Here is a 25,710-nt window from a genome sequence, read left to right on the forward strand (position 1 = left end):
TTAACAGTTACTCTGAGGTGATTATCATTTGGTCATCATGATGTTTTGAATAGTCAACATAAACTACATGGTAACGGACTCATTTCTGCTTTGTTCCGTACCTTGGATTACACCCTATTTCTAGTTTTTCTGTTTTTTAATGGTTACCTAACCTTACGTGTAGTTGTAGCAGCTATGGGACCATACAATGGCATACAGTTTCGTTGGGGATCATTAAACGTAGATGTGCTCTGTCATCCTATTGTTTACTCTTCCTGCTTCTGCCACGCTTCTGGCTTTTTCCAGCTAGAATCTTTTCACGCTGTGAAAGTAAACCAGAGTCCATCCTGTAACACAGTTGCTGGAAGCATACAAGGCTGTAAATGGCTGCCAAGCAGATACTAGAAGGGAAACTACAGTGTTTATCAGCCCTCAGAGCCTATTTTCTGAGCATAAACTACTCATGGTGACATGTTATGGCTGTTATGCAGGGAAAACTTCACATAAGCTGGTACACAGCAAGTGAAACAATAGTCCCTTCTGGCTCTAGAATTCGCAGAGCTGTGTAACGCCATGTGGTGAGCTGCAGTTGTAGGCGCTGTCTGTATAGATTCAGAGATTTGGTTGTCCAACACAGGAGCTACCGAGGACTAATATTTCAGTTTCTGATTTCCTTTTTGCTTCTCTAGCCTTTTATAAATAGGTTGACATTTTCCACTTAAAATTCAGTGTTTGCCACACATCTCAATCTTTTTTTTTTTTTGGAAGTGCTGAAATGAATAATGAATTGAAGGCAGAACATGAAAAAGAATAACAGATCATTAGTAAAAGTGAAGCTAAGCATAGCAGTGTGATTTCTGGTTTTGTAAGTCAACACTACAAACGACTTGCCACAATAGTTTAAAGCCCCAGTTTTTGCCATCATACCATTTTTATGCCAGTTTCTCAAGCAATTAGTACTTGCTATTTTAGACCAGTATAAACAGCCCATACAAGAATCAAGGAATTTTTGAGAGATCTGTAAAAATATGTATTTCTAATTAACACTTCTGTGCTGATAATATGCCACTGATTTCAGTGGGGGTGGGACTTCATCTCATATATGTAATTTTCACTATGCCTCAGTTTAAAAAGTTGACTGAATTTGCAATTATTCTAACCCAAAAAGTAGTGAAAAAGGACTTATATTATAATTTTCTCTTTCAGGCAAAGAGCAGACCTTACTTCAGAAGGATTATGAATCTGCTTCTCTGACAGAAGTCCGCGCCATGTTAAGGAAACATGAAGCTTTTGAGAGCGATTTGGCTGCTCACCAGGACAGGGTGGAACAGATCGCTGCCATTGCCCAGGAGCTGAAGTATGTTCCATTTAAAGGCTTGCAGCTGCTGACATTTAACTTTGCGATAAACTCTTTCCAATGAATTTGATAGTGTCATAGGTACCAATGTAAGAATTCCAGAGATAGCTTTATAAGTATATTATCTGAGCTGGCCACTGAGACCTTTCGCTCATCTCCCCCTTACCCCAAACCAAATATAGATATTCAACTGACCAAAATTATTTGAAAACAAACATTTTAAAATTGATTTAACAGTAAGCTTTTAGCTTAGCTCTACTGATGAGTCCGTTGTGTGTTGATGGGAGTAGTGGAGGTGTTTATTTCTCAGTTCATATGATCTGCTGAGAGGTACTGGCTATGAGATGTTTAACTTTGAAAATTATTTTACTTACACAAATTACAGATCAAGCATCTTCACTTTAAAATCAAGTATTTTCCCACAAGTATATTGGTCCTTTCAAAAGGCTTCACATCCTTAAATTATGTCCATAGTAGTGGGTCATCGCTGACTTTTCCGAAGATTTAATTACCTCTAGTATACTTATTTTCACAATCTCTTCATATTATATTTGGAAGTGTCATTGTCTCCATTTTACAGAAAGGTCAGTGCGGCATATGGAAACTAAATAATATGCTCAAGGTCACACAAGCAATTAAGCACACAAGCTCTCCTATAGGAGAACAGGAGTTTTCACCCACAGTTCCATCAGCTTAGCCACAGGACCAACACTTGCTCACTCAGCATACTATGCCCAGAGAAAACACAAGCAAAGCTGAGAACAATTCTACAACACATTTAGGCTACATCTGTATTGTTGACATCAGGGTAGAGCTCAGGGATGTGAAAAGTCAAGGCCCCTGACTGACAGACACCCTTATTGTAGCAGAAGTCCTGAGTGTTGATGCAGTTACTCTGGCTAAACTCTCAGTGGAGCCCACTGGAGTTTACTTTTGTTTGTGGGAAGGTTGTTAATTCACCTGTGTGAAGCACAGTTTTGTCAGCAAAGCTCTGCCCACACTGACAGGACTGTATTGTTACATACTGATGTCCCTATGCCAGGAAAGTCATCCTGGTGTGTAAACCAAGCTAAGCACGTTTGATTTTATAATCTTATGCAGTTCATTGCAGTGGTTTTGTAGTGTAAATCAGTGGCGCTACTCCTGATCTTAGCAATTTGGCACATACTTAAATTCATTGCTCACCCGCAGTATAAATCTGTAAAGTCAACAGGAACAAATGTGTGGTAGTGGTCGAAACAGGAGCCAACATCAAAATTCTCAAATTCACACCCTTGGCTTCAACTCTCCAAGTTTCAATTTCTCACCTTCTTGAATAGGCAGAACAGTTCTGCCTACTATTCAAAAATCAAGTGTTAAAATCATGCCCTATGCCCTCTTTTCACTTTGCGAAGGACCATGACTCATAAATAGGTCCACATTCATTAACGATTTAAAAATTAGAGTTGTCTAAAAATGTAGTTCATACCTGATAGCAGCTGCAGCACTTAGAGTAATTGTATGATTCAAATGGACTTAGAAGAAAAATCCTATTTTTCAAGATTATTTAAAGGGGGAAAAGTAAGCACAGTGGACAAAATAAGTATTAGTTTTTAGATAGTGTGAAAGACATCTGAAAAACACAGAGGATGAAGATTTCACTGAGTACGTGAGTTTATGAAACAGCTTCTGTCATGCCTTGATCTCTGTTGTGGAGTTATTTGTTCCTCTTTATACTGAAGAACGTTTCTGGAATACCTAATCATTGTTAATTCAGCTTCAGCTTTACAAGTGATGTGAAACTTTGGGAACATAGTATACATAGCACAGCATCTGCTTACCAGTGTTTTGAACCCTGTGTCCTTTACCTCTGGTGAGGCCAGCGAACACTGTATCCTGTCTATTTTAAGATTGTCTCTTCTCAGTTGTTTCAGTAATTTGCTGTGTGAAGTTAAACAAGTTATTTGTGGCTTGGGCTGCAAAGGTGCTGAAAACCTATTGCTTTTAGAGATGCTCTTCTTTGACTTCTCTGCTTCTCCATACGATGGAGCTATCGGTGCCTAATTTTTCACTGAGAGTCAGTAGCTCAGTTGAGCTTAATGCCCTTGGAGAACACTAAATGAAAGGTCATAAAGGTCAAGTTTTATTATTAGCTGCAAGCAAATTAGCAGCTTCTGTTTAAATAGCGATTTTAATTATTTATACATAATTCCTCACATAATGAAATTATGGAGGAAAACACTAATTTCTTTCTCCATCCATATTTTTAAAGAAGCAATGACTAATATCTGAATGCTAAGAAATGCACACTAGCACCTGATCCAAAGCCCATTGAAGTAAATTTTTTTCTTGGTTTATTTCTGTCACTGGATCAGGCCCTTACAGAAATCATAATCTTTGTCTAAATTCCAAGTCAGTACACCTCCACCTTTTTATTTTAGTCAATCTCTTGGCTGCCCAATGTTGCTATTTCAAAGGAGGACAATTGCTGTGTGACCTTGAACTCTACCAGTTAGTTTCCTGTCTGTTCTGGTATTTTCTGCTGCAGCAGCTCAGTCCACGGTGTGCTTAACGTTAAAGTTACTGCAAACTTGTTGGTTGTTGCTGTTTAGATAAAGGGTTTGTGTGTGTGTGTGTGTGCAAGCAGGTGATTCCAGCCAGGATGCTGCTATAAGATTGTTTGTGTTTCAGCCTGTGTAGACTTAGAAATCCTTGGCAATGAGGCATGGCAAGGCTTGGATAGGGCTATATACAAAGCTGGGAAAAGTCGGGCATTTCTAAAATGGGATTTGCCATTTATGACATAGCAAATACTAAATAGAACTTGATCGAGCTGTGCTAGGAAGTGCCATATTCATTTATGGCCTTGTGTGATTTCAATGTTTTCAGTCATCAAGATAAAATTTTTGGGATGTAGTTTCTTGCATATCCATCACATAGTACAGCAACTTATTTTCAGCCAAGACCACTATCTGTAACACTGATTTGGAGGGTCTTTTTGCTTCTGGAAACCTGGGCTCAAATTGTGCTTACGTACATGGTGAACATGAGCCTGGTTCTGAAGCAGTGCTAAAGCATGTTGCTGAGCAAGTTATTTTTGTGACACTAGCACTGTTCCTAAGGTGAGCTCATACTTAAGTGCTTCTCTGGACCAGGACAAAATTTGACTGAATTTTTAATTCTTTACAGATAAAATTGAATTACTTGTAAGATGAATAGGAATAGCTTAATGATTTCTAAAGTCCAAAGACTGCAGATTTCAAATAACCAAACAAATAGAAATTACTGGAATTGGAAACTCTGTGACACATCTGCAGAAGTACTTTGTGTATGCATGATAAAACTTCTTTCTACAAGATGTGAAATCTAGTCTCTTCACAGCTTCATGTTGAGAGAGAATAATTAATAGGATAAGGAATGTAAACCTGTATTTTAAGTAAATAATCTCCTACAAGTTCTTATTTCTTCCTCTATTCCTGCTTTGAGCAGAAAAATGTTTTTTGACACATAAAATAAACTTAGTTGAAGTGAACTACAGTAGGCCCAGAAGGACAGTGGAGTTACACTGCTTAATGCCACTTGGTGATCCAATTTATGATTTTTGACCCACGGGTGTCCTTTTTAAAAGTTATGTTGATAATATTATTCTCCTACGTATTTGTCCACAGCACATATCCCTGGAAGAAATAGGATAGCAGAGATCTTATGGGGAATGACTGAACATCCCTGGCAGAGCTGATGGAGTAACGTTGCATGTTACCTTCCAGGACTTTGACCAGAGCTGGTACCATTAGTCCCTCACTTTCATGGAAGGACACCTGCCCTTATCCTAATTGACAAAAGGAGATAAGTGAAGCAAAAATAAAATTTGCAGTGCTCTCAGGGATGTGACCTGAAGTATCTGGAAAAATACCCTGACCATATGTCCATATTCTGGTATACTGGATTTGATATGTGAAAAGAGACCAGAATACAAATCTCCACATCCCATCCACTTAGTGAGCTCACAGCTCACACAGGAACATCATCTAATAAGCTCAATGTGCTTATTTCTTCTTCAACTTCTAGCCAAAAATGGCAGCAAAATATATTTTAGCCTGTTTCATTCAAAACTTCATGCTTCTGACTTAAAGTTTCTTAGCAGGTGGCTTTTGTCGCATCCCTTTGAAGGCTAACAAGGCTTTCTCTAAAGGAGGAAGCAAGTTTTTGAGTTAAGGAGCCCTTGTGTAATATGACTTACTGACAGCTTTCTCCTTACATGTAACAGTTCTACTTTCACAATTTTGGGTTGGTTTTGTTGTTTTTAAAAATTGTTAAGGCATTTTATTTTTTCTTGTTTCATCATTCTTCCCTTTCAACAGTTGCCTGATTGCAGCACATCTGAAGCTTCTTTTAAACAGAATGGTTCACATACTTGTCAACTTTATCCTGAACCAGATTGCTCTGACTGAGCTTAGAGGAGGAAGCGTGAACATTGCCCCTGGCCTACAGTGTAGCTTCACAGAGGAAAGCTACCTCTGTTCTCATTTTTTCCTCTGTGATTCTCTAAGTTACTGATGGAAGAATTCTTGCCAGTTGCCTAGACAAGAATGTTCAAAAGAAGGGAACAAATTCTATCTGCATTTAATGTCTTGTTCAAGCCTTAAAGTAAATCTTAGCTTCATATTGTCATGCTGTCACATAATCACAATATCTGCAATGTTTAGTACTGGGCAAAGTGTCCTCAAGGAGCAGCCAAGAGCTAAATTCAGTGGATGATGATACACCAATAAAAGTGAACTTCCAAAGTGCCAAACGCGTATTTTATTATGGTCATGATGGCTGCAGCAGAAACAAGGGGATTATCTGCCAGTGAGATCAAAAATTCAATTTGAGACAGACTGAGTGGAGAATCTCAGGACAGAGCCTTAAAAAGTTATTCCAGTCTGAGGGAGGAAAGTAAGTTGCTTTCTGTCAGGGTAGTATGAACAGGTGAAAAAGCAATGCTAACTGCTATGTCCTTTGTGGGTGCACTGATTCATGCTGGTGGCATACGTGGATCAGGAGATTCCTGTTCTCCAAACCAGCCAGTTCTAGGATGTAGCTCTGTGAGAAGTTCCTGGAGAGGAAGATGAGAATTGTACTCTATGCCCCAGATCTGGGCAGCCCCTGTTAGTATTGCCAGGCCTGTGAGAGAGAGATTATGCTTTGAATGCAGCTTGAGGTCTGTTTCTCAGTTAAATAATTTCAGAGTGTATGAGGCTGGAAAGGATCATTGGATTATTTAAAACAAAATCTATGTTTCAGGACAATTAATTAAAAACTGTACCAATCTTCAGAAACTTGATAAAGCCCCAGACTGAAGCATTGTGGTCTTCAGGAGATCAAATTGCTGGTGCTACAGAAATAGCTGATACAAAGATGGTCAGACACCTTAATTGTCTTTAATATCTGGATGTCATAGATGGTTACTTGATTTTTCTCATAACAGAGAAGGTTGATCCTTTTCCTGTGCTGTGCTTCTTGAAATGCTGAATGCCTAGATCACACGTGTCTGTACTGCAAGACTTGCTTACCTGGAGGAGAAATATTGCAAAAAAGAGGGGAGGAATTACTGGGGGTCAGTGGAAGAGTGTGGACAATGCAACTGCTCCTGTCTTTCAGAAAGTCACACATATTTTTGTCTTCGTTCTTTCTTAGTGAACTGGACTACCATGATGCTGCAAGTGTCAATGATAGATGCCAAAAGATATGTGACCAATGGGACAGCCTGGGAACACTTACTCAGAAAAGGAGAGAAGCGCTGGAGGTAAACCACATAATGATCAGCAGCTCAGCTGAGGCAGGGAGGGGAGAATGAACCATTTGTTTCAGATCTGGAAACAGTGTAATTGAGCATCCACTTTGGCATCCAAACAGCAATAAGCCCTTTCCTCAGATCTCCATTTCATTTTGGTGTGGTTTCATTTGCAAATAGATTGAATTGCTCAGAGCAGACTTGACAGTGCTCAGCTGCCAAGGACAGTCCTAAAGCGGCAACAAACGGCATGCGGTTTATAGCACCACGCTTTGGGAATTTGATGTCCTGCAAGGATAAGAAAGGCCATTAGGTGCTTACCTTTTCATGCTTATCTGAGCTTAATCAGGTGACATACAGGATAACAGCTGGCACTGGTAATTTCTTGGTAGTGAGTATTTCAAAGCACTGAGATACTTTCCAATACCTTTTTCCTTAAGAAAAGAGGAAGTCACACTCATGGATGCCAAGGTGGAAAACATATGTCTAACTTTTCCTTTTTATACTTACAAGAAATTACTAAAGCAAGATTAGCAGATTTTAATTGATTTGCAGATAGATTACAATAATAAAAATACTTAAAATATCAGTAGTGAAAAATTCATTTCACTACTACATTTCACATTTCACATGTTATCCTTCAAAGGCATACACCTCTTTTAACATATTGGATATGACAGTATCTTTACTGCAATTAGTCCTATTGCCTTGACTGAGAATCCTTAAAGCAGGTGGTGAAAACAGTCAACAATACAATCAATTGCTTTTGGAAAGACGAGGCATGACTTTGTGCATGGGGTGGGTATGTGTGTGGAGTTAGCTCTTGCCCTAGTAATGCAGGAATGTACCTTTCCCAACCTGTACAGAGGACGGAGAAATTGCTCGAAACAATTGATCAGCTTCACCTGGAGTTTGCCAAAAGAGCTGCTCCTTTCAATAACTGGATGGAAGGTGCTATGGAAGACCTACAGGACATGTTTATTGTTCATAGTATAGAGGAAATTCAGGTAAATGGTTATCTGTTTTTTTGTCTTACAGTCATAGGGAAGACAAGAAAGGAAGTTTTTCCTTCTTGGAGAGTAGAACATGTGTAAGAAAAAACCCAGATTCTGTCTTGACATTTTCTTTGTGATAGGCATTGTCTGCTCTATTATAAGTAGGGTTCTTCATTGCTATGAAAGCATATTCCAGAGATCACAGAAGAAGCAATGGTGCTGATAAGTCAACGAGGGCTGTTTCATGAATATATCTACTCTCCATGTATTATTTCCTGTATCTACAGATACATGTAGACAGGGTGTGTGGGAGGCTGAGAGAGGAGTTGTTATTTACAGCAAGTCTTCCAGATGTACAAAGGAGCATTAAAGTTTTCATGCTTCCCTCTCTGTTTCCGATTTTAGAGTTTAATCTCTGCACATGATCAATTTAAAGCTACTTTGCCAGAGGCAGATGGTGAAAGACAGGCCATACTGTCAATCCAGAATGAAGTTGAAAAAGTTATTCAGAGTTACAGCATGAGAATAAGCGCAAGCAATCCTTACAGCACTGTTACTGTGGATGAGATTCGTAGCAAGTGGGAAAAGGTAACGTATGCTAAATACATAAAGGACATTGTAACATGGTATTCTAGTTTAGGAATACTGAGGATATTCAGAGAACTTTAGAATAAATCTGTAAACTATTCCAGATCATCAGATGTCAGAATGAACTTCCTAAAGTATCTTATGTTCTCCCTTATGTTTGCTAGGCTTGTTTCACAATATCCTTTGCTGAGTATTACCTATGGTCCTTTTTGGTGGGGCAAGAGAAGCACTGGTTGGGGCTAGTGCAGAGCTGGTGGCTGGCCAGCAGATGGGGCAGTGCGGTGCTGTCAAAGGAACAAAATTGTTTTCTTTCTCGCAAGTATAAACAGTAGTTGGTGTGTCTCTTCTACCCAGCTGCTGCTTTTCACAAATGTTGTCAAAAATCAGCATCTTTGGGACCGTTAATATCCTGTCCAATTAGACTGAAATTGGCAACTACCTTAAAAAAAGTCACTGAGGATGTATTAAAAAGAGGCTCCTAGAGCGATCACATAAATTTTATTTCATTAGGAACCAAGACAGATAACATGCTGGAGGTAAATGATTGTGTAGAATGCATGATATTACCAAATATATAAACTTACAAAGACAGTAACCCACCCTCAACGGGTTATAAAAACCAAGCAAAAAGGACTAAGTTCAGAATCTCCCAGGGCAATCCAGAAGGGTAAGCCAAAAAAACCATTTGCAATGTATTAGAGACCTTCAGATATACATGATGGATGGAATGTATCTCGTTATCCTGTCATAATGGCTGTGCTCAAATAAAATGTTTTGCACTGACTATTCTTAGAACAATTACTTAGAGATTGAAGACTCATCCGTGTTTCAAAAGAACTACAAAGTAACTGCTCTAATAAGAGTTCAAGTTAAATAATTGTCTTGAACTTGAATCCAGTCAGAGGTGAAAATTTCTCCTCTCTCCATGTCAGTCTCTCTGGTTAGGCTGCCCCAAGACCATGTTAGCAATTTCTTGTGTTAGCACAGAACTGGTAAATAAAATAGCGATCATGTTTCTGGCTTGTCCTTTTGATATCAAGCTTCAGACCAATATGAAAAATAACTAACTGTAGACTTATTTATTCCATTTGTTTTTAAATTATTCAGTTGTGCCTACTCACACTCAGTGCATTCCCACCGTAACAGGTGAAGCAGCTGGTGCCTCAGAGGGATCAATCCTTGCAGGAGGAACTAGCCCGCCAGCACGCCAACGAGCGCCTGCGTCGCCAGTTTGCTGCTCAGGCCAATGTCATAGGGCCCTGGATCCAGACCAAGATGGAGGTGAGTGTCAGACCCTCAAGCAGAAGCTGACAGTGTTTTATATTTTTTTTATCTCTCTGCTTTATATACAGGACAACAGCAATTTCCATGATAGTTCACCAGCTGTTTGATCCTGAAGTGTTTAGCACTTGTTAAGATGATTTTTAAAACTGTGGAAGCTTGAACAAGTGGTACCTTGATGGTGAGCAGGACGTGTAGCTTTGAAAAATCAATCACTAAACAATTACCCTTTAGCTTCTGCTTTCTGTAAAGGAAAGATACCGGGATCACTGGGATCTCAATAATGGTTCCAGAAATAAACGTGCCACATTCCTTTTGAAATGTGTTTTCCACAGTAAAATTTATTGTCTCCACTGTATGAAAATGTAATTACTATTGCTTCGTAGTATGAAAATATAAAATATTTATGTCAAAGTTGGTCAAATTAGCAAATCTGCAGTTTAAATTTTGTGGGGTGGGGGTGTGTCTCTGTTTCTTTTGACAGGAAATTGCCCGCAGCTCTATTGAAATGACAGGGCCTTTGGAGGACCAGATGAATCAGCTTAAGCAATATGAGCACAATATCATTAACTATAAACACAACATTGACAAACTGGAAGGAGATCATCAGCTTATACAAGAAGCCCTGGTGTTTGACAACAAGCACACCAACTATACTATGGAGGTAGCCAGTTACTCCCTTTTGTACTTGTTAGTTTATTCTGCCCTCTTCTGCCATATAACTACCTTCCCCAACCTGAAGAGACTGCAACAGAGGATGGAATTTAGCAAACTTTCTGGTATCTTATAAGCCTTGGTTTATTTTCATTTATTTTTACCTTTAGTGAAGAAGTACCCATTTAGAAACCAGTTCCATATTTTCTGAAGAGCATTTTTATTTTTAATGATCCTTAGTCATTAGTTAGTGGTGTGGAAAAGACATCACATAAATACTTAGAGCTGATTTTTTGCTTACTCTGCTTTTTATACTCTTAGAAGAATATATTTGGTTCTTTAATAATTCCATATTTTCTCTCTCATAGCACATCCGTGTTGGGTGGGAGCTCCTACTTACCACCATTGCTCGAACTATCAATGAGGTTGAGACTCAGATCCTCACAAGAGATGCCAAGGGTATCACCCAGGAACAAATGAATGACTTCAGAGCATCATTCAATCATTTTGACAGGGTACAGTACTCCTGTTTTTATTCAACTAGCAACATTTATTGTTCCCAAAAGCAAGTTTCTTTCCATCCCAAATGTAAGCCTTTTAAAAAACTGCAAAGGCAGTAGTAATGGGCTCTTTTTAAAACAGAAAAAAAGATCAGTTAACAAAGAATTTATAGCCTTATGAAATCATAGCATTTTACAGATACATTAAAGATTAATTTGTACTCTTTAAATGTAATGCAAAATTATAGTTCTGTTAATATGGTTGAGTATTTGTTCAAATAACAGGCAGAACAGGATAAATCTGTGTTTTGGAAAATAATGTGCCCCTTTATTTTAAGGCAGTGCAGGACATTCTGCTTGCCAGCAGCTTCCATCTCATTAAATTTTGCTGTAATCTGGATTAGTTTTGTTTTTTTTTTTTCCTTTGAATCACAATTTGTCCCCCCTAGAAATAGATTTGTAGGAAATATAGTTGGGGCACTGATGGCTGTCAAGGAAAATCCTTCATTTTTCTGGCTGTATGTGGGAAATAAGAGGCTGGGTTTTTTTTCAGTTACTTAATTACGGATAAATAAAAAAGTAGGACTGAAAACACTGTTGTGAGTGAAAACACTCCTTCAGTGAGTTACGTAGTATTCATGGATAGAGGGTTAGAAACATAGCTATTATTAGACACAATAGCAAAATACATGCAGACAGGGATCTGATGTTCCCAGTTGGAGAGATATCTGAACATGAGTTAGCTCTGCTGGCTCTGTGCTCACATGAACCCACCTTCCAAACTAAGTTCACATTTCAAATACAGAAAAGATTACCATAATGTAGCACCAGGCTATTGTTTCTTTCCCAGTACAGATTCCTGTAGTTAGCAGACTGTGCTTAACCTCCAACATATATTCTGTTATGACATGAGTCAGGTCCTTCAAATCAATTCAGGCGATAGCAAAATGCCACTTTCTTTCACCGGCATCCTGTTTGTCCAGCTCTATCTAAAATGGTTACCCATACCTGGACTTAATATTTCGTGTGTATTGGATTCTGACAGTCATAGTTTGATAAATATTCTTTAGAATTCCTTAATTGTTTAGAAAGAAAAGCAGAATTGCCAAACCTCTGGTTTTTGAAGAAACACGCAAGTATAGGAAAGATTAGCTACAAAGGAACCAGGAACAGATTTTATGGAAAATCTTAATGTGATTCTAGTGTAGCATAATTCCTTGTTCTATTTTCTAAGGAAGCAGAAGATAACATCACAGAAGCAGAGATAAATTTCCTGGGGTGGAAGGAAGTAGCATACTAAATGGCTTTTCCAAGGCACTGGAGCAGATAACTGAGTAATTAGAGCTATTAAAAGCAGACAGAGTACCAGGCCTGGATAAATTACACACCAGTATTTGAGAGACCCTATTAAGGGAAACCAAGGACTTTGCACAGAGATTTGACAGCTCCCTAAAGATAAGGAAGCAAGGTGACTGAACCCTAGTGTATCTTACACTAGATGGCCATTTCTAGCATCCTTGTATCTCTGTAGTTCATAGATGAGTTCCCTGCCACGCTCACAGCAAGGCTGGTTCAGTGGCTGAGGGAGATACTGTGGGCATCTCTTGGTGCCTCAGAAAGTCTTGAAAGGAGAAGCTAATTCCTACACCAACCAGCCCTATGGATCTTTAGGCTTTGCAGATTTAGTAAGATTTTGAGATTGCAAGGATACAATAGAGCAAGGCCTTAGTAAAGGCTGTATGGCCTGGAAGAGGGCACTCATGTCACATGGCTGCGGGCAGGCCAGAGATGGGCTATGACAATGTGCCACACAGAAGTGCTTACCAGCTCCTAGATCCTTGCCTGTCCCTGGCTGTCTCCTTTCTTCAGGCTATAATGAGTCATGGCTTCAGGCAGTGTCCCTTCTGCCCTTACTTCTATTGCGGGAAGCCTGAGTGGCTGCGTTAGAAGCAGAAGGAGATAGATGCTTCATCGGTTTCTATGGCCTCAACAACCTTGGCCTGGGTTGCAAGTTAAGCTGCAGACCTTACCTTCCCCCATGACAGATATAATCCAAAGGCCTTAAAAAGAGGTCTGGAAGGATCACATTAAGGGAAGGACCATTTTGCATATGCCTGCTTTAGTGTACTCCTTCCCTTAGCATCAGACGTGGGAAATTGATCGAGGAGGACTTCTGCACTGACACAGTGCAACAATTATGTTTCTAGCAGCATAAAGCAAGTTAAAGAAAGGAAGAAGGTAAGATCTAAAACCACTCAGCCATCAATCCAGGCTTTCTGCAGGGGACAGACAGTAGAAATACTGATAAAAGGGAAGCTTATACTGATTAAATTACACTGTAATTTAACGGGCAGATGCGACTCAGTCTACACAGGCTAGAAGGACAAATTGAGCAAACATGTTTGAGAGAGGCAGGCTTGTTTTTCATTTTTATATCCTTTCTATGTGCTTGAACACTCAAATATTTAGTGTTGGTGAATAAAGGAAACCCAAGGTGCTTCAGAGTTGCTTCAGAGTACACAAAGTAATGAAGACTCTAAACTTGAAATTTAGAAAGAGAAGGCAGTAATGGATTCTTCTATGGTCTTGATTACCTTAAATAGAACTGAAGATGAAACCAGATCATCTGAACATAAGCACTAACATGAAAAATACTGGCTTCTCCACATCAGATAGAATTAGCAATATATATAGTAATTTTGTTGTGCTTAGCAGCGTTTCTGAATGCCTGACATAGTTTAGAAAATACACTGAAAGAACCGAACTGCTATTCACAATGATGAATAGCCAGAAAAGATTCCAAAAATTAATACTGTCCCTGACAAGTAGACTTTAAATACCTAAGCATAACAGAATAATTTATGCATGCAATAGCTCTCACTTCTGTGACATTTCTCCAAATTAAGACATATCTTTTTAATGTTTGACTCTTAGTGTGCATTAAGGATGTCAGTAAAGTACTAATATGAAGAGTACCTCCCTTCCCTATTTTAAAGAATGTATTTTGGTACACATAAAGCTAACAACGTTTTATAGAGTGCTTCTAGAAACAACTTAATTTGCTTATAAATCTTAGGAAGGAACCCCTATCTTCCTCCCCAGGAAGAATATATAAAAAAATAAAATCTTACAGTTCATAATCCATTATGGGGCTTAATTCTGCAGTTGTTAATCCTTTGAAAGAGAGCTAAATAATGGGTGAATTTTTTTAAATGGCTTCGATATCTTGAATGTTTGAAAGAAAACTATTCGGTATTTTACAAGGGTTTTTTTGGGGACCTACGTGCCCCTGATTCTGAAACTGCAGTAAATAAGTGGGCACCATGCATATAAGAATTACAAGGGGAGGAAGAGCTGTGTTTCTTTCAGTGTATCCACCAGCCGAGATGTGCTAGCACAGAAAGTTTTACCAGTCATCCTTGTTGAAGGCAAGTGGTAAATACATTATCTCCCTTGGGGCAAGGAGGCAGCCTCTAGGCTCTTGTGTTTCCAATAGGCATGTGCGCACACTGGTACCCCGGAGCTTATTCCTGAGGATGCTGCTGCTTGCCCACTACTCCTTGCTGGAGGCTGTGCCTGAAGGCACAGTCTAGTTGTAGGTATAAATATAAATCTTTAGCAAAGCTGGTATATTTCCTTCCTTAATGTGACTGCATAGAGAGAAAAAAAGAGAAAGTGGGACACAACGTCTGAATCACAGAAGCAGTTTAGAGGTGTTCAAAATGGTGCATAGCTGCATTATGGTATGCAGACAGATTGGGACACCAACACAGATATGTTGCCAGTCACTGGTTTTGAAGTCTTTTTATGCAGAGATTCCTTTTTCAGATTCAGCATATTTAGTAAATTCTAAATAAGATTGCGAAGTATGTGATAAAATATCTGCAGCTGCTCTGCATGTAATATCCTAATGACTGTTAACATATTCTAGTATTGATTTTTGTGCAGACTACAGATTTTAAGTAGGAGCTCTGCATGCAGAACAATAGCATCATGCCACCCTATATTTTACTAACAGAAAAACAACAGCTCCCTATTAAAAGAAAGAACCGCATGATCAGGCTTATGCAGATCAGTTAGCATCCAGGGAACCGAAGGACATATTTAAGAATGTATTACTATGACTCAGAAGCTCATTTGTTTTATAAGGCCACATACAAATTGCAAAGTGAAAGGAAAAGATTTCTGGGGAATACTTTACTCTTAGTGTGACCTGCTGTAGCCATGCAGTAGGATGGTTTTGGAGTTTCAAGCCAGCTTATATTAACATTTTCAGAATGATAAGATAAACTATTTTGGATGCTTCATAGCAGAAATTATCTTATAAAATAGAAAAGTTAAAGGAAAAAACCTTCACTGTGATTATGGCCTTTACTAAATGCTGCTCCAGATTTGCAGCTTTGCTTTATCTCTCATCGACTTCCCACTGTTATTTTTTGCCTTCCCTTTATGGAGCTGGTGGAGGTTGATGCAGAGGGAGTCAATATAATAACAGCATGATATGCCAAAAATGCATGGCATTATGAACTTAATAAAGTGCCACTTTATCTATCCTATTGGTATATGTCGTGGTTTCGGCCAAATTTACCAAAACCAGACTGACAGATGGCCCTTCCCCCCCCCTTCTTCCCCCCGCAAAAGGGGAGAGAGGAGGAGAAAGAGATAAGGAGATTCAGAAGTTTAGAATGAACTAAACTACTTTAATGAAGAATTAATATTAAAATAAAAATAAAGAAGAAAATAATGAAATAGATACAATATATACAAAACCGTATTAAGCTCCCAGGACGACAGTCACGTCACCGGCAGGCAGTGGGGAAGTCCCAGACTGGACTCAGTGACGAATGGGAACTGGATTCCAGCTCTGGAGTCAGGAACACACGGATCGGGACCAAAGGCAGATGAACAGACAGAGTCCTCTCTGGACGTCGGCCATCACAGGAAGGGGTTAACCCTTTGATCCCTCAGCTTTTATACTGAGCATGGGGCAGATGGGATGGAATACCCCAGTTGGTCAGGTTTGGGTCACCTGTCCTGTCCACTCCTCCCCACCGATGTGACCCCTCTACGTTTTTTCCGTTTCCGACCCCCTAAGGGGGCAAATAACGAAATTGCCTGACCTTGGTTGTTATAGCAATAAGTATAAGCAAGGGCCTCCCTGCGTACCATTCCTTGGCCTGGAGCACAAACGTTGGTCTTATCATTCTGAGAACGAGCAGTTTTCTCCACAATATGCCATTAATTTCAGAGAGTTAGAGGAGGCCTAGCTAGGATGTAAAGTTACAGAACAGAAAATTGGTTCAGTTTTACTTCAAACCGGGACAGTATATTAAACCCAGTGCATTTGTTAAAACTCCTATCATTTTAGTTATGCATAACTATGTAGAAATTTTCAAAAATAAATTATTCATCCAGCAGACAGATATGTAGCAGACAGAAAACCTTGGATCTTCTCCAAACTGTCAGTCTGTAAAATCATTCAAGATAATAATTTTTTATCTTAGAACATCTCTTTAATTGTATACATGTATGCATTGTATGCACTCGATCTGAAGTACGTCTCTGATAGGACACATTTTGTATGAACAGGAAGAAAAAGATGAGCCAGTCTGTTTTTAAGAAGGTAGTGTGAATTTCTTGACTTGCAAAATGGAAAAAAATACTGGATCAAAACAATGGTCCCGGTTGATGTGTTACTAGGAGCGGTTTAACCTGGAATTCAATGTGGCTTTTTTAAAGTTAGTTTTCAAAGCAAAACCTTGCTATATAGATTATTAAAGAAGACAGATAACTGAAAATAAGTTACGTCAGTTATAAATTTATTTTGGATCTAGACAAGAAATCAATATTTTTGTACTTCTACTCTCTTTTGAGATATGAGGTTGTTAAGTAATATTATCAGATCAAGAGTGAAGTAACAGTAACTGAGTTGGGAAAATATGTTTTGCCCAGGTTCAGTGATCTTTATACTGCATCTTACATACACTGCATAACTAGAAAATGAAAGAAGCAAATGGCAGTTCAATAGAATAAAAAACTGCCTTACCAGCAAAGAAGTTTAAAAAGCACCTGTAGAGGAAGCACAGTTTTAACTCTGTAGTTGAAGTAAGGACCTTCCACTTAGAAAAAATCCAGAAGCATTAAACTGCAAAAGCTGTACACTTTTTAGGAAATTAATTGCAATATGTTGACATTATGTTTCCGTGAAGTTTTGTAAAAACATGGTTATTAATATAGAAGGAGAATGTTCTTCACTTACCAACTAACCTGATCTGTGATTTGTCTTTCTTTCCTTTCACCTCCCCAAATGCATGACCTGTGATGGGATGCTAGGATGAATCTGACAATCTACATTCTGATGAATTTAAAGCCTGCCTCATCAGTCTAGGACAGGTTGGAAATGACCTGCAGGTAGAGGAAGCTGATATTGTTCAGTTTTTAAGATAGGCCAATACAATAATAGCCAAAGAGATTGTGGGTTTGAACTTCAATGTATTGGTCATAATGCTTTGAAAAGATCCTGCCTCTAGGAAGACAATTGGATTAGATGAACTGTCAGCATCACTTGGAGCCATATTCTTCTATGCAATTTTCAAATATTTTGCAAGTTTTTTCTTTTACTTGCTTTGCTTGGACTCTACTAGATAACTGTGAGGAGCTCCTATGCTTCTTGCACTCAGACTTTTGCTAATTTTCCTTTCCTCAGACTCAAGACAAGCTCTCTACTGCTCTCTCCTGATTCAGGATGACACAATTCTCTCCAAACTGCTACACTGTATCACAACATAGCAGAAATGTTTATTTACCTTCTTACTATCACGCCATTTAATGTTTACTCAGCTCTGAGCCAGGAATGCCACAGATAGGTTATTGCCTGGAAAATAAGCAACCTTCAGCTGACCGTCTTCTAAGTCTCATCCTCTAAGCCAGTATGAGCATCTCTCTGCTGTAGTCCAGGTCTTGCCAGCCTGCCCTCCGAAGGAAAATCCCTGCACTTATTTCCCATATGTCAGCAGACAGCTCTCATGGTGTACCTACCTTAGCCTTGGAGTGGACTATTTGAAATAGTCAGTGATACACTATTTTCAGACTGTTTTTAACTATACTTTTAGTCATTACAGCATCCCCTGCGGAACCTTTCAAAGACATTTCATATCAGGGAGGCAGCTTGAGCATCTCCTGTGTTTGACTAGTTTAGTAACAAACTTTTCTCCTTGCCCTTCTCTTTGTCCTCTCTGGTTGTGTTCTCTGTATTCTTGTCTTATTCACCTCCTCTTTTCCCTTATCTCTGCCCTGACCTTTCCTGATGTTAATTGTGGTGAAAATGTCTGTTTCCTGTGTGTAATATGTTAGTTACTTCTTCCTCCTTTAAAACTGGTGATGATTCTGGTGACCTGCTTGGGCAATATCAATCAATACTATTCATACACTGGATCCAATATGCCAATGGTCTAAACTCATCATCTCTCTGGAAATTACCTTGGATTCTTCAAACCTTCCCTTCTATATTTCTTACGTTGTTTTGGTCAATAGAGGAAGAACGGATTGATGGACCACGATGATTTCAGAGCTTGCTTGATTTCAATGGGTTATGATTTGGTATGAATTTTAAGAAACAATGGCAGCTGGTTCTGCTTACAGCTTCTAACATTAACCACAGCAACACTAAAGCTTATTTAAATTGACAGAATACTAACAATTTACCCTAGAGATGCTAGTTTCTTGTTTCTATACTTTTTCTCTATTTTCAAATGGTTAAAAAGGAAGTTAAAAGTACTTGACGCTTGAAAACCATATTCTATGGTCTGCTGCATTGCTCTTTGAATTAAGGAAACTTTAAAAGTTGAAATTAACAGTTATTAAGTGATTTTTTTCTTTATTTTATTATTTCTCCTTTATTATGTGCATGGGGAAGAATGATTTTGATGCTGTTTAATTCTCATAAACCAGCTTTGGGGGTTGCCTTTGCTTTCCTTCACTTATTTATTCTAAAATTTTCCCCCAAAATTCACCCTTTTTAGTGGAAAAAAACTCTCCTATATTCAGCATGAAATGTTCAGAATTGTTTCCCTTACTTACTAGTTCAGTGGGTCTTCAAGTAAACTGTTTCTTGGGCTATTGTTCCACCTCCCTCTGCAGTACCGACGTTACAATGGTTTTAGAATTGGGTGGAAAATGAAGTGTTAAGTTAAAACAAGTTAAACAGGCACTGAGTGAGCGTGGGAGGGGGAGAAGATGCAGAAAGTCAATTGAAAGATACATACTATGTATTTAGGACAAAAGCACTGAGACCTTTTTACAGAAGAGGGGTGGGCGTTTACGATTCCAAATTTCACTGACTCTGAAATTTATATTTCTAAATCAGGGAGATGCTTTAAAGACTTTGTAACCACTGGTCCCTGCTGGTTCATGAGAGACATGGGGCTGTTGGCGGTTGATATTACGGTGACCTTTTTTTGTTTGTTTATTTGTTTTGGATTCTGTGAAAGGGTGAAGCTGAGTTTGCCCGAATCATGTCTCTGGTTGACCCCAATGGGCAAGGAACTGTCACTTTCCAGTCCTTCATTGACTTCATGACCAGAGAAACAGCAGACACAGACACGGCTGAGCAAGTGATAGCTTCCTTCAGAATCCTGGCTTCAGATAAGGTCAGTCATCGTGCTGCTGGCTGCAAGGATTCAATAGGTCTCCTATTTAGCCCTTCTTTGCTGAAAGTCTTATACAAGCCTTTTAGTAATAGTGAAGCTTTTTTCAGTTTGTAAGACTTCAGAGAAAGCACTTGCCTTTTCTTCTTGTTTGGAACCAAGACTCTTAGCTGAAATGGGTGCAGAATTCAAGGCGTTGTCTCTATACCCGTATACCCTCATATACAAAGAGCCAACATAAAATTAGACATCTTAGACAAGACCTAGACAGTTTGTCTGTATAATGGATATATTGTGCATCAGATCATGTCCACAAAACAGCCTTGATTAGAGGGGAACTCATTCTCCCTTTCATGCTGTTGTCTGGATGTTTCAATGCAGAGTTTGGCCCTCTAGAAGACAGCCTGGGTCAGCTGCACAAGACTATACCTAATTGTGAGCCATGTTGTGACGTGACAGCTCATTCAACAGGGTGATGCAATGGGGTGTACCCCTGTCCTGGGGGGAGGAGGCCTCCTCTAGTTACTGGGTACACGGAGGAAGCTCCTGAATTTGGCACACTTTCCTCCCCACAGCCAGATCCACTGGCGACTTGAGCAGTGTATGGAGATGAAAGGGACGATAATGGCAACACAAGAGCTTCTGGAGGAGTCAGGGCCATAAACAGTGCTGCCAGGAAACCAATCCTGTGCTGTGGAGAAAGGAGACATCACAGCAGTACAGGTCTATTTGCCCAAGCTCGCTCTATTGATTTTCTCATTCTGGCTGTTTGTATTGATTTTGTGATCTCAGTTGCTGTGCACCACATTTTGAATTCCAGACATGTTCTCAGTAGGAATCTGTGTGGAAGATGAAAGCCAAAGTCCCAAGAAAAAATGGTTTTCATTATATTGCTATTTTAAATAATGTCAAGTCTGTTAACAGAGGGTATCATTCATATCATAAATGCAAACCACTAAGAGCAATAATGCATCTTTCATTACAAATATGTTGGGACCATGAAACCGACTGGATCTAACTGAAAATGTGCCCATCCCGTCACTGCAGAAGGGCCAGTAGTGCACTTTAGAGATACTCACTACCTACCCATGGATGAGTTGTATCAGTAGCAGTCTACCCATAGCTGCACAGCGCTCGGTAGCTAACACACACAGTCACGTATCCTGAGACTGGATTTTGACCTAGTCAGTTTGTTGGTAGGACTGTTCCCTTCAAGTCATCATTAGGGATAGGATTTACCGAGGAAAATATTTGGTCTCAGGAAAATAGGCAGGATGTCAGAGTTTATTAGTCACAGCTACAGAAAAGAAATATATTTTGTGTCTTTGAAGAATACATACTGAATTTTTCAATCCTTTCCCCCCTCCCAGCCTTATATCCTGGCAGATGAGTTACGTCGAGAGCTGCCTCCTGAGCAGGCTCAGTACTGCATCAAGAGAATGCCTCCGTACACTGGCCCAGGTTCTGTGCCTGGGGCTTTGGATTACACCTCTTTTTCGTCAGCACTGTATGGAGAGAGCGACCTCTGATTCTGTAATTGGCCATATTCATGGTAAACACTAAAAATACCCACCTTATTGCCCAGATTGCTTCTCAAAAGCTTTGACAAGCTGATTTAAAAAGGAGATTTACAAATACAGTAGGTACCGTCAGTGTAAAGTGCTAGTAACTAAAGGAACTAGTGTATATTAAAGTGTGCAGCACGCTAGATATCTGCATTGTTGGTTTTAGGTTGTCTGTCCTATACAGTCCTAGAAAATATACTAAAAAAACCTGCAAGTTATTAACTTTGGAAATATCCATTCAGAAAAGAGAATGTAAAACTTAAGAACATTGAAACTCACTAAATATTTCTCCATTTTCAAAATGTTTCAATGCCATATGTGCTTCTTTTACCATGTTCATAAAACTATGTTAGAAGTCATGCTTTTTTCTTTCGTAGAGCAATATTATTTTCCTCTAATGATTTCTGATTTTGTATGCTTCTACTGGTGGAATTTAATAAAATATTAAATGCAGTTTTTCAGGGAAGAAATATATCAACGAAGTAAGCTACTTAATTGCAGAAATAACGCAGAATACTATGTTTTTGTCTCCTAAAGATGGTTTTCTTTTGTCACAAAGAATTGTAATATAGGGGGGAAAAGCTGAAAAGCTGATTAAATTGCAGGTTTAGAGTTCTGTAAGTAGTACTTTTCTTTTAAGCCTTTAACTTTTACAGCTGAGGGAGTACAACTTTTATAATCAGAAATAATAAGCGAGCTAATTTCATGTGAGCTGTTTTGTTTTGAAACCCTCATTCTTGTCTGTGTTGGGCAGTCTTTGTTTCTCAGTACAAGAAAGCCAGTCCCTTGTATCAGTGGGCAACGTTCATCTCTATCCTGTGCAATGCAAAATCCCATCTGAGCAAATGTCGCGTGGTTGTCTTGCAGCTTTAACTGTTCAGTGCTCAAATGAGAATTTGTCTTGGCTTCTACTGGATCGCAGGCATTTCTGTCTGTATTATGCTCCTGTGCGCTAGTTGTTGTACTGTTTTTTTTCCATCTTGAGAAATGATAGAGAAGTAAAAGCAGTAACTTTTTTACTTGAATCCTACCGACACGGAGGAAATGCAATGTAATCAAACAAAACCATTTACAAATGGTGAAGTGAGCTGTGCAGCCCAGTGCTATTAAAGCAATTATGTGCCTATTAAATAAAGTCTGCTTTTCAAAACCTTATGAGACTCTGTCGTTGGCAATCACTTAGTGGTTCTCTTTAAGAACTGGAAATATTTCTGAACTTTAAAGGAGGTTTCGGTCTGCTAATGTAAAAGTTCAGAAATTATGTCATGCATTTCTATACACTGTGTTTGTGTGAACAACAGTCGCTACATGCTGGAGGGACAGATACAGCCTCGTGAAGTGAGATGGAGCTCAGAATGAGTGGGACAGTTTCCATTTAAGAGCACAGACGTCCATAGCTTGTCAGACTCCCAGCTTCGATTGATTTCACTGAGACCTGGGCAGTAATGCTTTTGAAGATGTTGGCCTTAACTTCTTTGTATTTCTATTTTCCCTCCTGTGCAGATGTTAAGTCTGTAACGATGCTTACACTAGCCTTTGCTTTGAAGTCTATGGAAGATTCATATTCAGTCCTAAAGCAGGCACCCTGCAGGTATGGTGCATGTGGTGGGAGCAATTTCAAAACAATCCCAGAGGAGATAGGCAATGACCAAATACCTCTTCCTCCTCCACCTTGTGTACAAAAGCCGGCAAAGGACTTAGAGAAATATTAGAGCTACAATCACATCTGCTGCTGCCACTGCTGATACTGAGATGGTGCAGTGCCATCTCCTTTTGTGATGACAGTGCCCACACAAATTAAGGTGGGAATCTCTGCCTTAAAGCAATGGCATTTCCAGCTAAATGGCTGCTGGGCAGGATGAATCCTATTGAAAAATAAATCTGTATATCTCTCATCACAGTTTAATGCAACTGGAAGAATAAAACATATGAGCTTTCAAACATGGCACAAAAGCAAAATCTCAGTGCTACAGGCAGGATTATGCTAAAAATCGGCACAGAGACAGTTTATATCTGATGCTTCTATTGGTTGTCATTCATGTTCTACCTGCTAATTTTTATATTGTGATATTCTTATTTTCGATAGTATGGAAGAAACTTCTAAACTCCTCCTTTAGCTAGATGTTCTGTTGATCAAAGCATGTGAGAGATAATGTTATCAGTAGCAAGAAAAAAGATTTTTGCAAAGGAATTTTTTCATTCTCATACCATGTTTCTAATTTCTAAAGTAGGGTGAACAGAACCAGTGGCAGAGAGCTGCAGGGATAAATTACCCAGCCATACTTGGCGAAAAATGTTATACAATATTTATTACTTTAATGTCTTTCATGTAAAAAAAAGACTGTTTCCCCCAGCATCAATTATTTTTAGGATAACTAGATTAAAAAAGCAAGCTGTGTTATTTTAGCCTGAAGTGGGTGAAATTCAAGGTCTTCTAAAATATTCTGTGGTCAAGTTCTAGGGCAATGGTTTTAACAGAGAGATTTCCTTTTCCTCTAAGGCCCCATTTTTATTAGGTGGCATTTGTATTTTTCTGTAGAATCCCTCTGTTTACACTGGAAATCAATGGCTTCAGTGGCATTTTCTGTCTACGCAATTCTGGCAGCAAACTAGTTTTACTATATAGAAGTATAACTGAGCCCAAGGTAAGGAACGTACCAAGCACAGGGGCCAAATCAAGGTTCCACAGGTGAAGGCACAGCATTATTTTGATGATCATGTGAATGAGGGTTACAGAATAAAGTAAAATTCAAAAACGTCAGTATACATGTGGAATTAGGGACCCAACCACGCACTTTCACTAGAACTCCTTTATTATTCAAAATAAAAGAACGTTTATGTGTAGACAACAAACCTTGAGCCAGTACTAGGAGTGCCACTCATTTCCCTCATAAAGTTAAGTGCTACATTAAAGGACAAGCCCAGTCTTTTCCGTATATGAGCTTGACTAGGGTTTCATATTCTAAGCTTCAAAAGAAATTCCTCTGCCAATTTGCTAAGGTTTAGGAAATTTCATTAGCATTTGTAATATTGCTTTACACAAATTTGATTATCAACATATTGCCTTAATTACTTGGAAACCAAATATACCGGATGAGTATCCTGAGGGGGTTAAATGTCCTGAGGCTATTTTAACACCCATCCATCCCTCATCTACTTGCTCCTGGCCATTCTTTTTCAAAACCTGGCTGGTTTACTTGGCCCCAATTCATGGAAACTTTCTTCCCTTCGAGATATCTGTTCATGCTTTAAATGAAAAATGCCCTGGAGCGCTGCCCTCAGGAGGAGCGGTTATCACATGTGCTCTCCTCAGCTGGAGCCTTCCAACTGCGCAATGGCTGCTTGTGCGAGAAGCTCAGGTACAGAAGAGCTCTAGTGGCACACCACAAGCACCCAGTGTCGTCTTCCAGGCTCAGCGAGTCTGCTGTCAAGAGTGAAGAAAAAGAAATGTTTGCATAAGTTGCCAGCGAGGTGTGCCTTGATTGGGACTGAACAGCAATATAGGCACACCAAATTAATATAATTGAAAAAAAAAAAGCCACAGAAAACCTCAGAATGGCTGTATCAAACATCTTGCTCAGGCTTGTATCCTGGCTCTGACAGTTACCAGTGGTGGGAAAGTGTAAAAGCGAGGCAGCATGTGGGCATGTGTGCCCAGAAAAGTCTCCAAGCCGCCAGTAATTTGTACATCAGGAACTTATGGAACACTGTGCACTGATGCCAAAAATTTAGATTTAGTCTGTTTTTCTGCTAAAGCATGATCTTCTCTGAGAGCTCTTTTTGTATGCCTCTCAGTGGGACCTACTGTTTCTATAAATTCTCCAGCAGGCTATTGGATACGCTTGAAAAAAGGTTTACTGCTTGTTCTTTTATCTTTTGCAAACTGTTCCTCAAAGCCTTTTTGGTTTCACTTATTATCTGTTTACACTTAACCTGCCAGAATTTATAATCCTATTTTCCTCTTATGGACACGATGCCAGCTTTCTGAAGGATGCTTGCAAAATGCAGGCAATCCAAGAGAGAGGAAATCCTACCTCCCGTGATACAAAAACTTAAAAAAACCCCAAACCCCAGTCACAGTTTAACAAACTCTTTAGCAAACCTGATTGTTCAAATGAAAATCAGACACCCAACAATGTTTGGTGGATGCCTGGGTGAGCATGATGAATGTGTGTGGCAGACACAATGCCGTCGGACACTACATCCCTCAGGTCCTGTCTTCTGGCATTGTGATTAAAGCAAAGGCACAGAATTTAATATGGTGCAGCATGTTGAGTAACAGCCTTGCTGTTACCTGTGCATCATCCAGGGACAACGCTCTATGGCAGTGCTAACTTTTAGCTTTGTTATTTGTTAAGCAAAGGTGACAGAGCCTGATTTGGCACAGCAAG

At 39.2% G+C, this 25,710-nt stretch overlaps 1 protein-coding gene across 13 annotated transcripts in view; it reads left to right on the forward strand.

Annotated features, from left to right (window-relative positions):
• The window catches only part of ACTN2 (actinin alpha 2), a 71,588-nt gene extending 49,114 nt beyond the window's left edge, over positions 1-22,474 (forward strand). For 3 of the 13 annotated variants that reach the window (XM_074164578.1, XM_074164585.1, XM_074164593.1), the window contains exons 12-21: positions 1,186-1,336; positions 6,995-7,103; positions 7,958-8,098; positions 8,492-8,674; positions 9,821-9,955; positions 10,440-10,619; positions 10,978-11,124; positions 17,443-17,520; positions 19,599-19,757; positions 21,125-22,474. In XM_074164578.1, the coding sequence (XP_074020679.1) occupies positions 1,186-1,336; positions 6,995-7,103; positions 7,958-8,098; positions 8,492-8,674; positions 9,821-9,955; positions 10,440-10,619; positions 10,978-11,124; positions 17,443-17,520; positions 19,599-19,757; positions 21,125-21,283 (1,442 nt within the window). In that variant the 3' untranslated portion in view covers positions 21,284-22,474. Of the gene's footprint in view, positions 1-1,185; positions 1,337-6,994; positions 7,104-7,957; positions 8,099-8,491; positions 8,675-9,820; positions 9,956-10,439; positions 10,620-10,977; positions 11,125-17,442; positions 17,521-18,642; positions 18,709-19,598; positions 19,758-21,124 lie in introns of all 13 variants that reach the window. The other 10 variants (XM_074164611.1, XM_074164604.1, XM_074164616.1 and 7 more) reach the window with 7 other exon arrangements.
• The last annotated feature ends 3,236 nt before the right edge of the window (positions 22,475-25,710 follow it).

This window comes from Numenius arquata, chromosome 2, assembly GCF_964106895.1.
Source record: "Numenius arquata chromosome 2, bNumArq3.hap1.1, whole genome shotgun sequence".
In the NCBI taxonomy this organism is placed as follows: Eukaryota; Metazoa; Chordata; class Aves; order Charadriiformes; family Scolopacidae; genus Numenius; species Numenius arquata.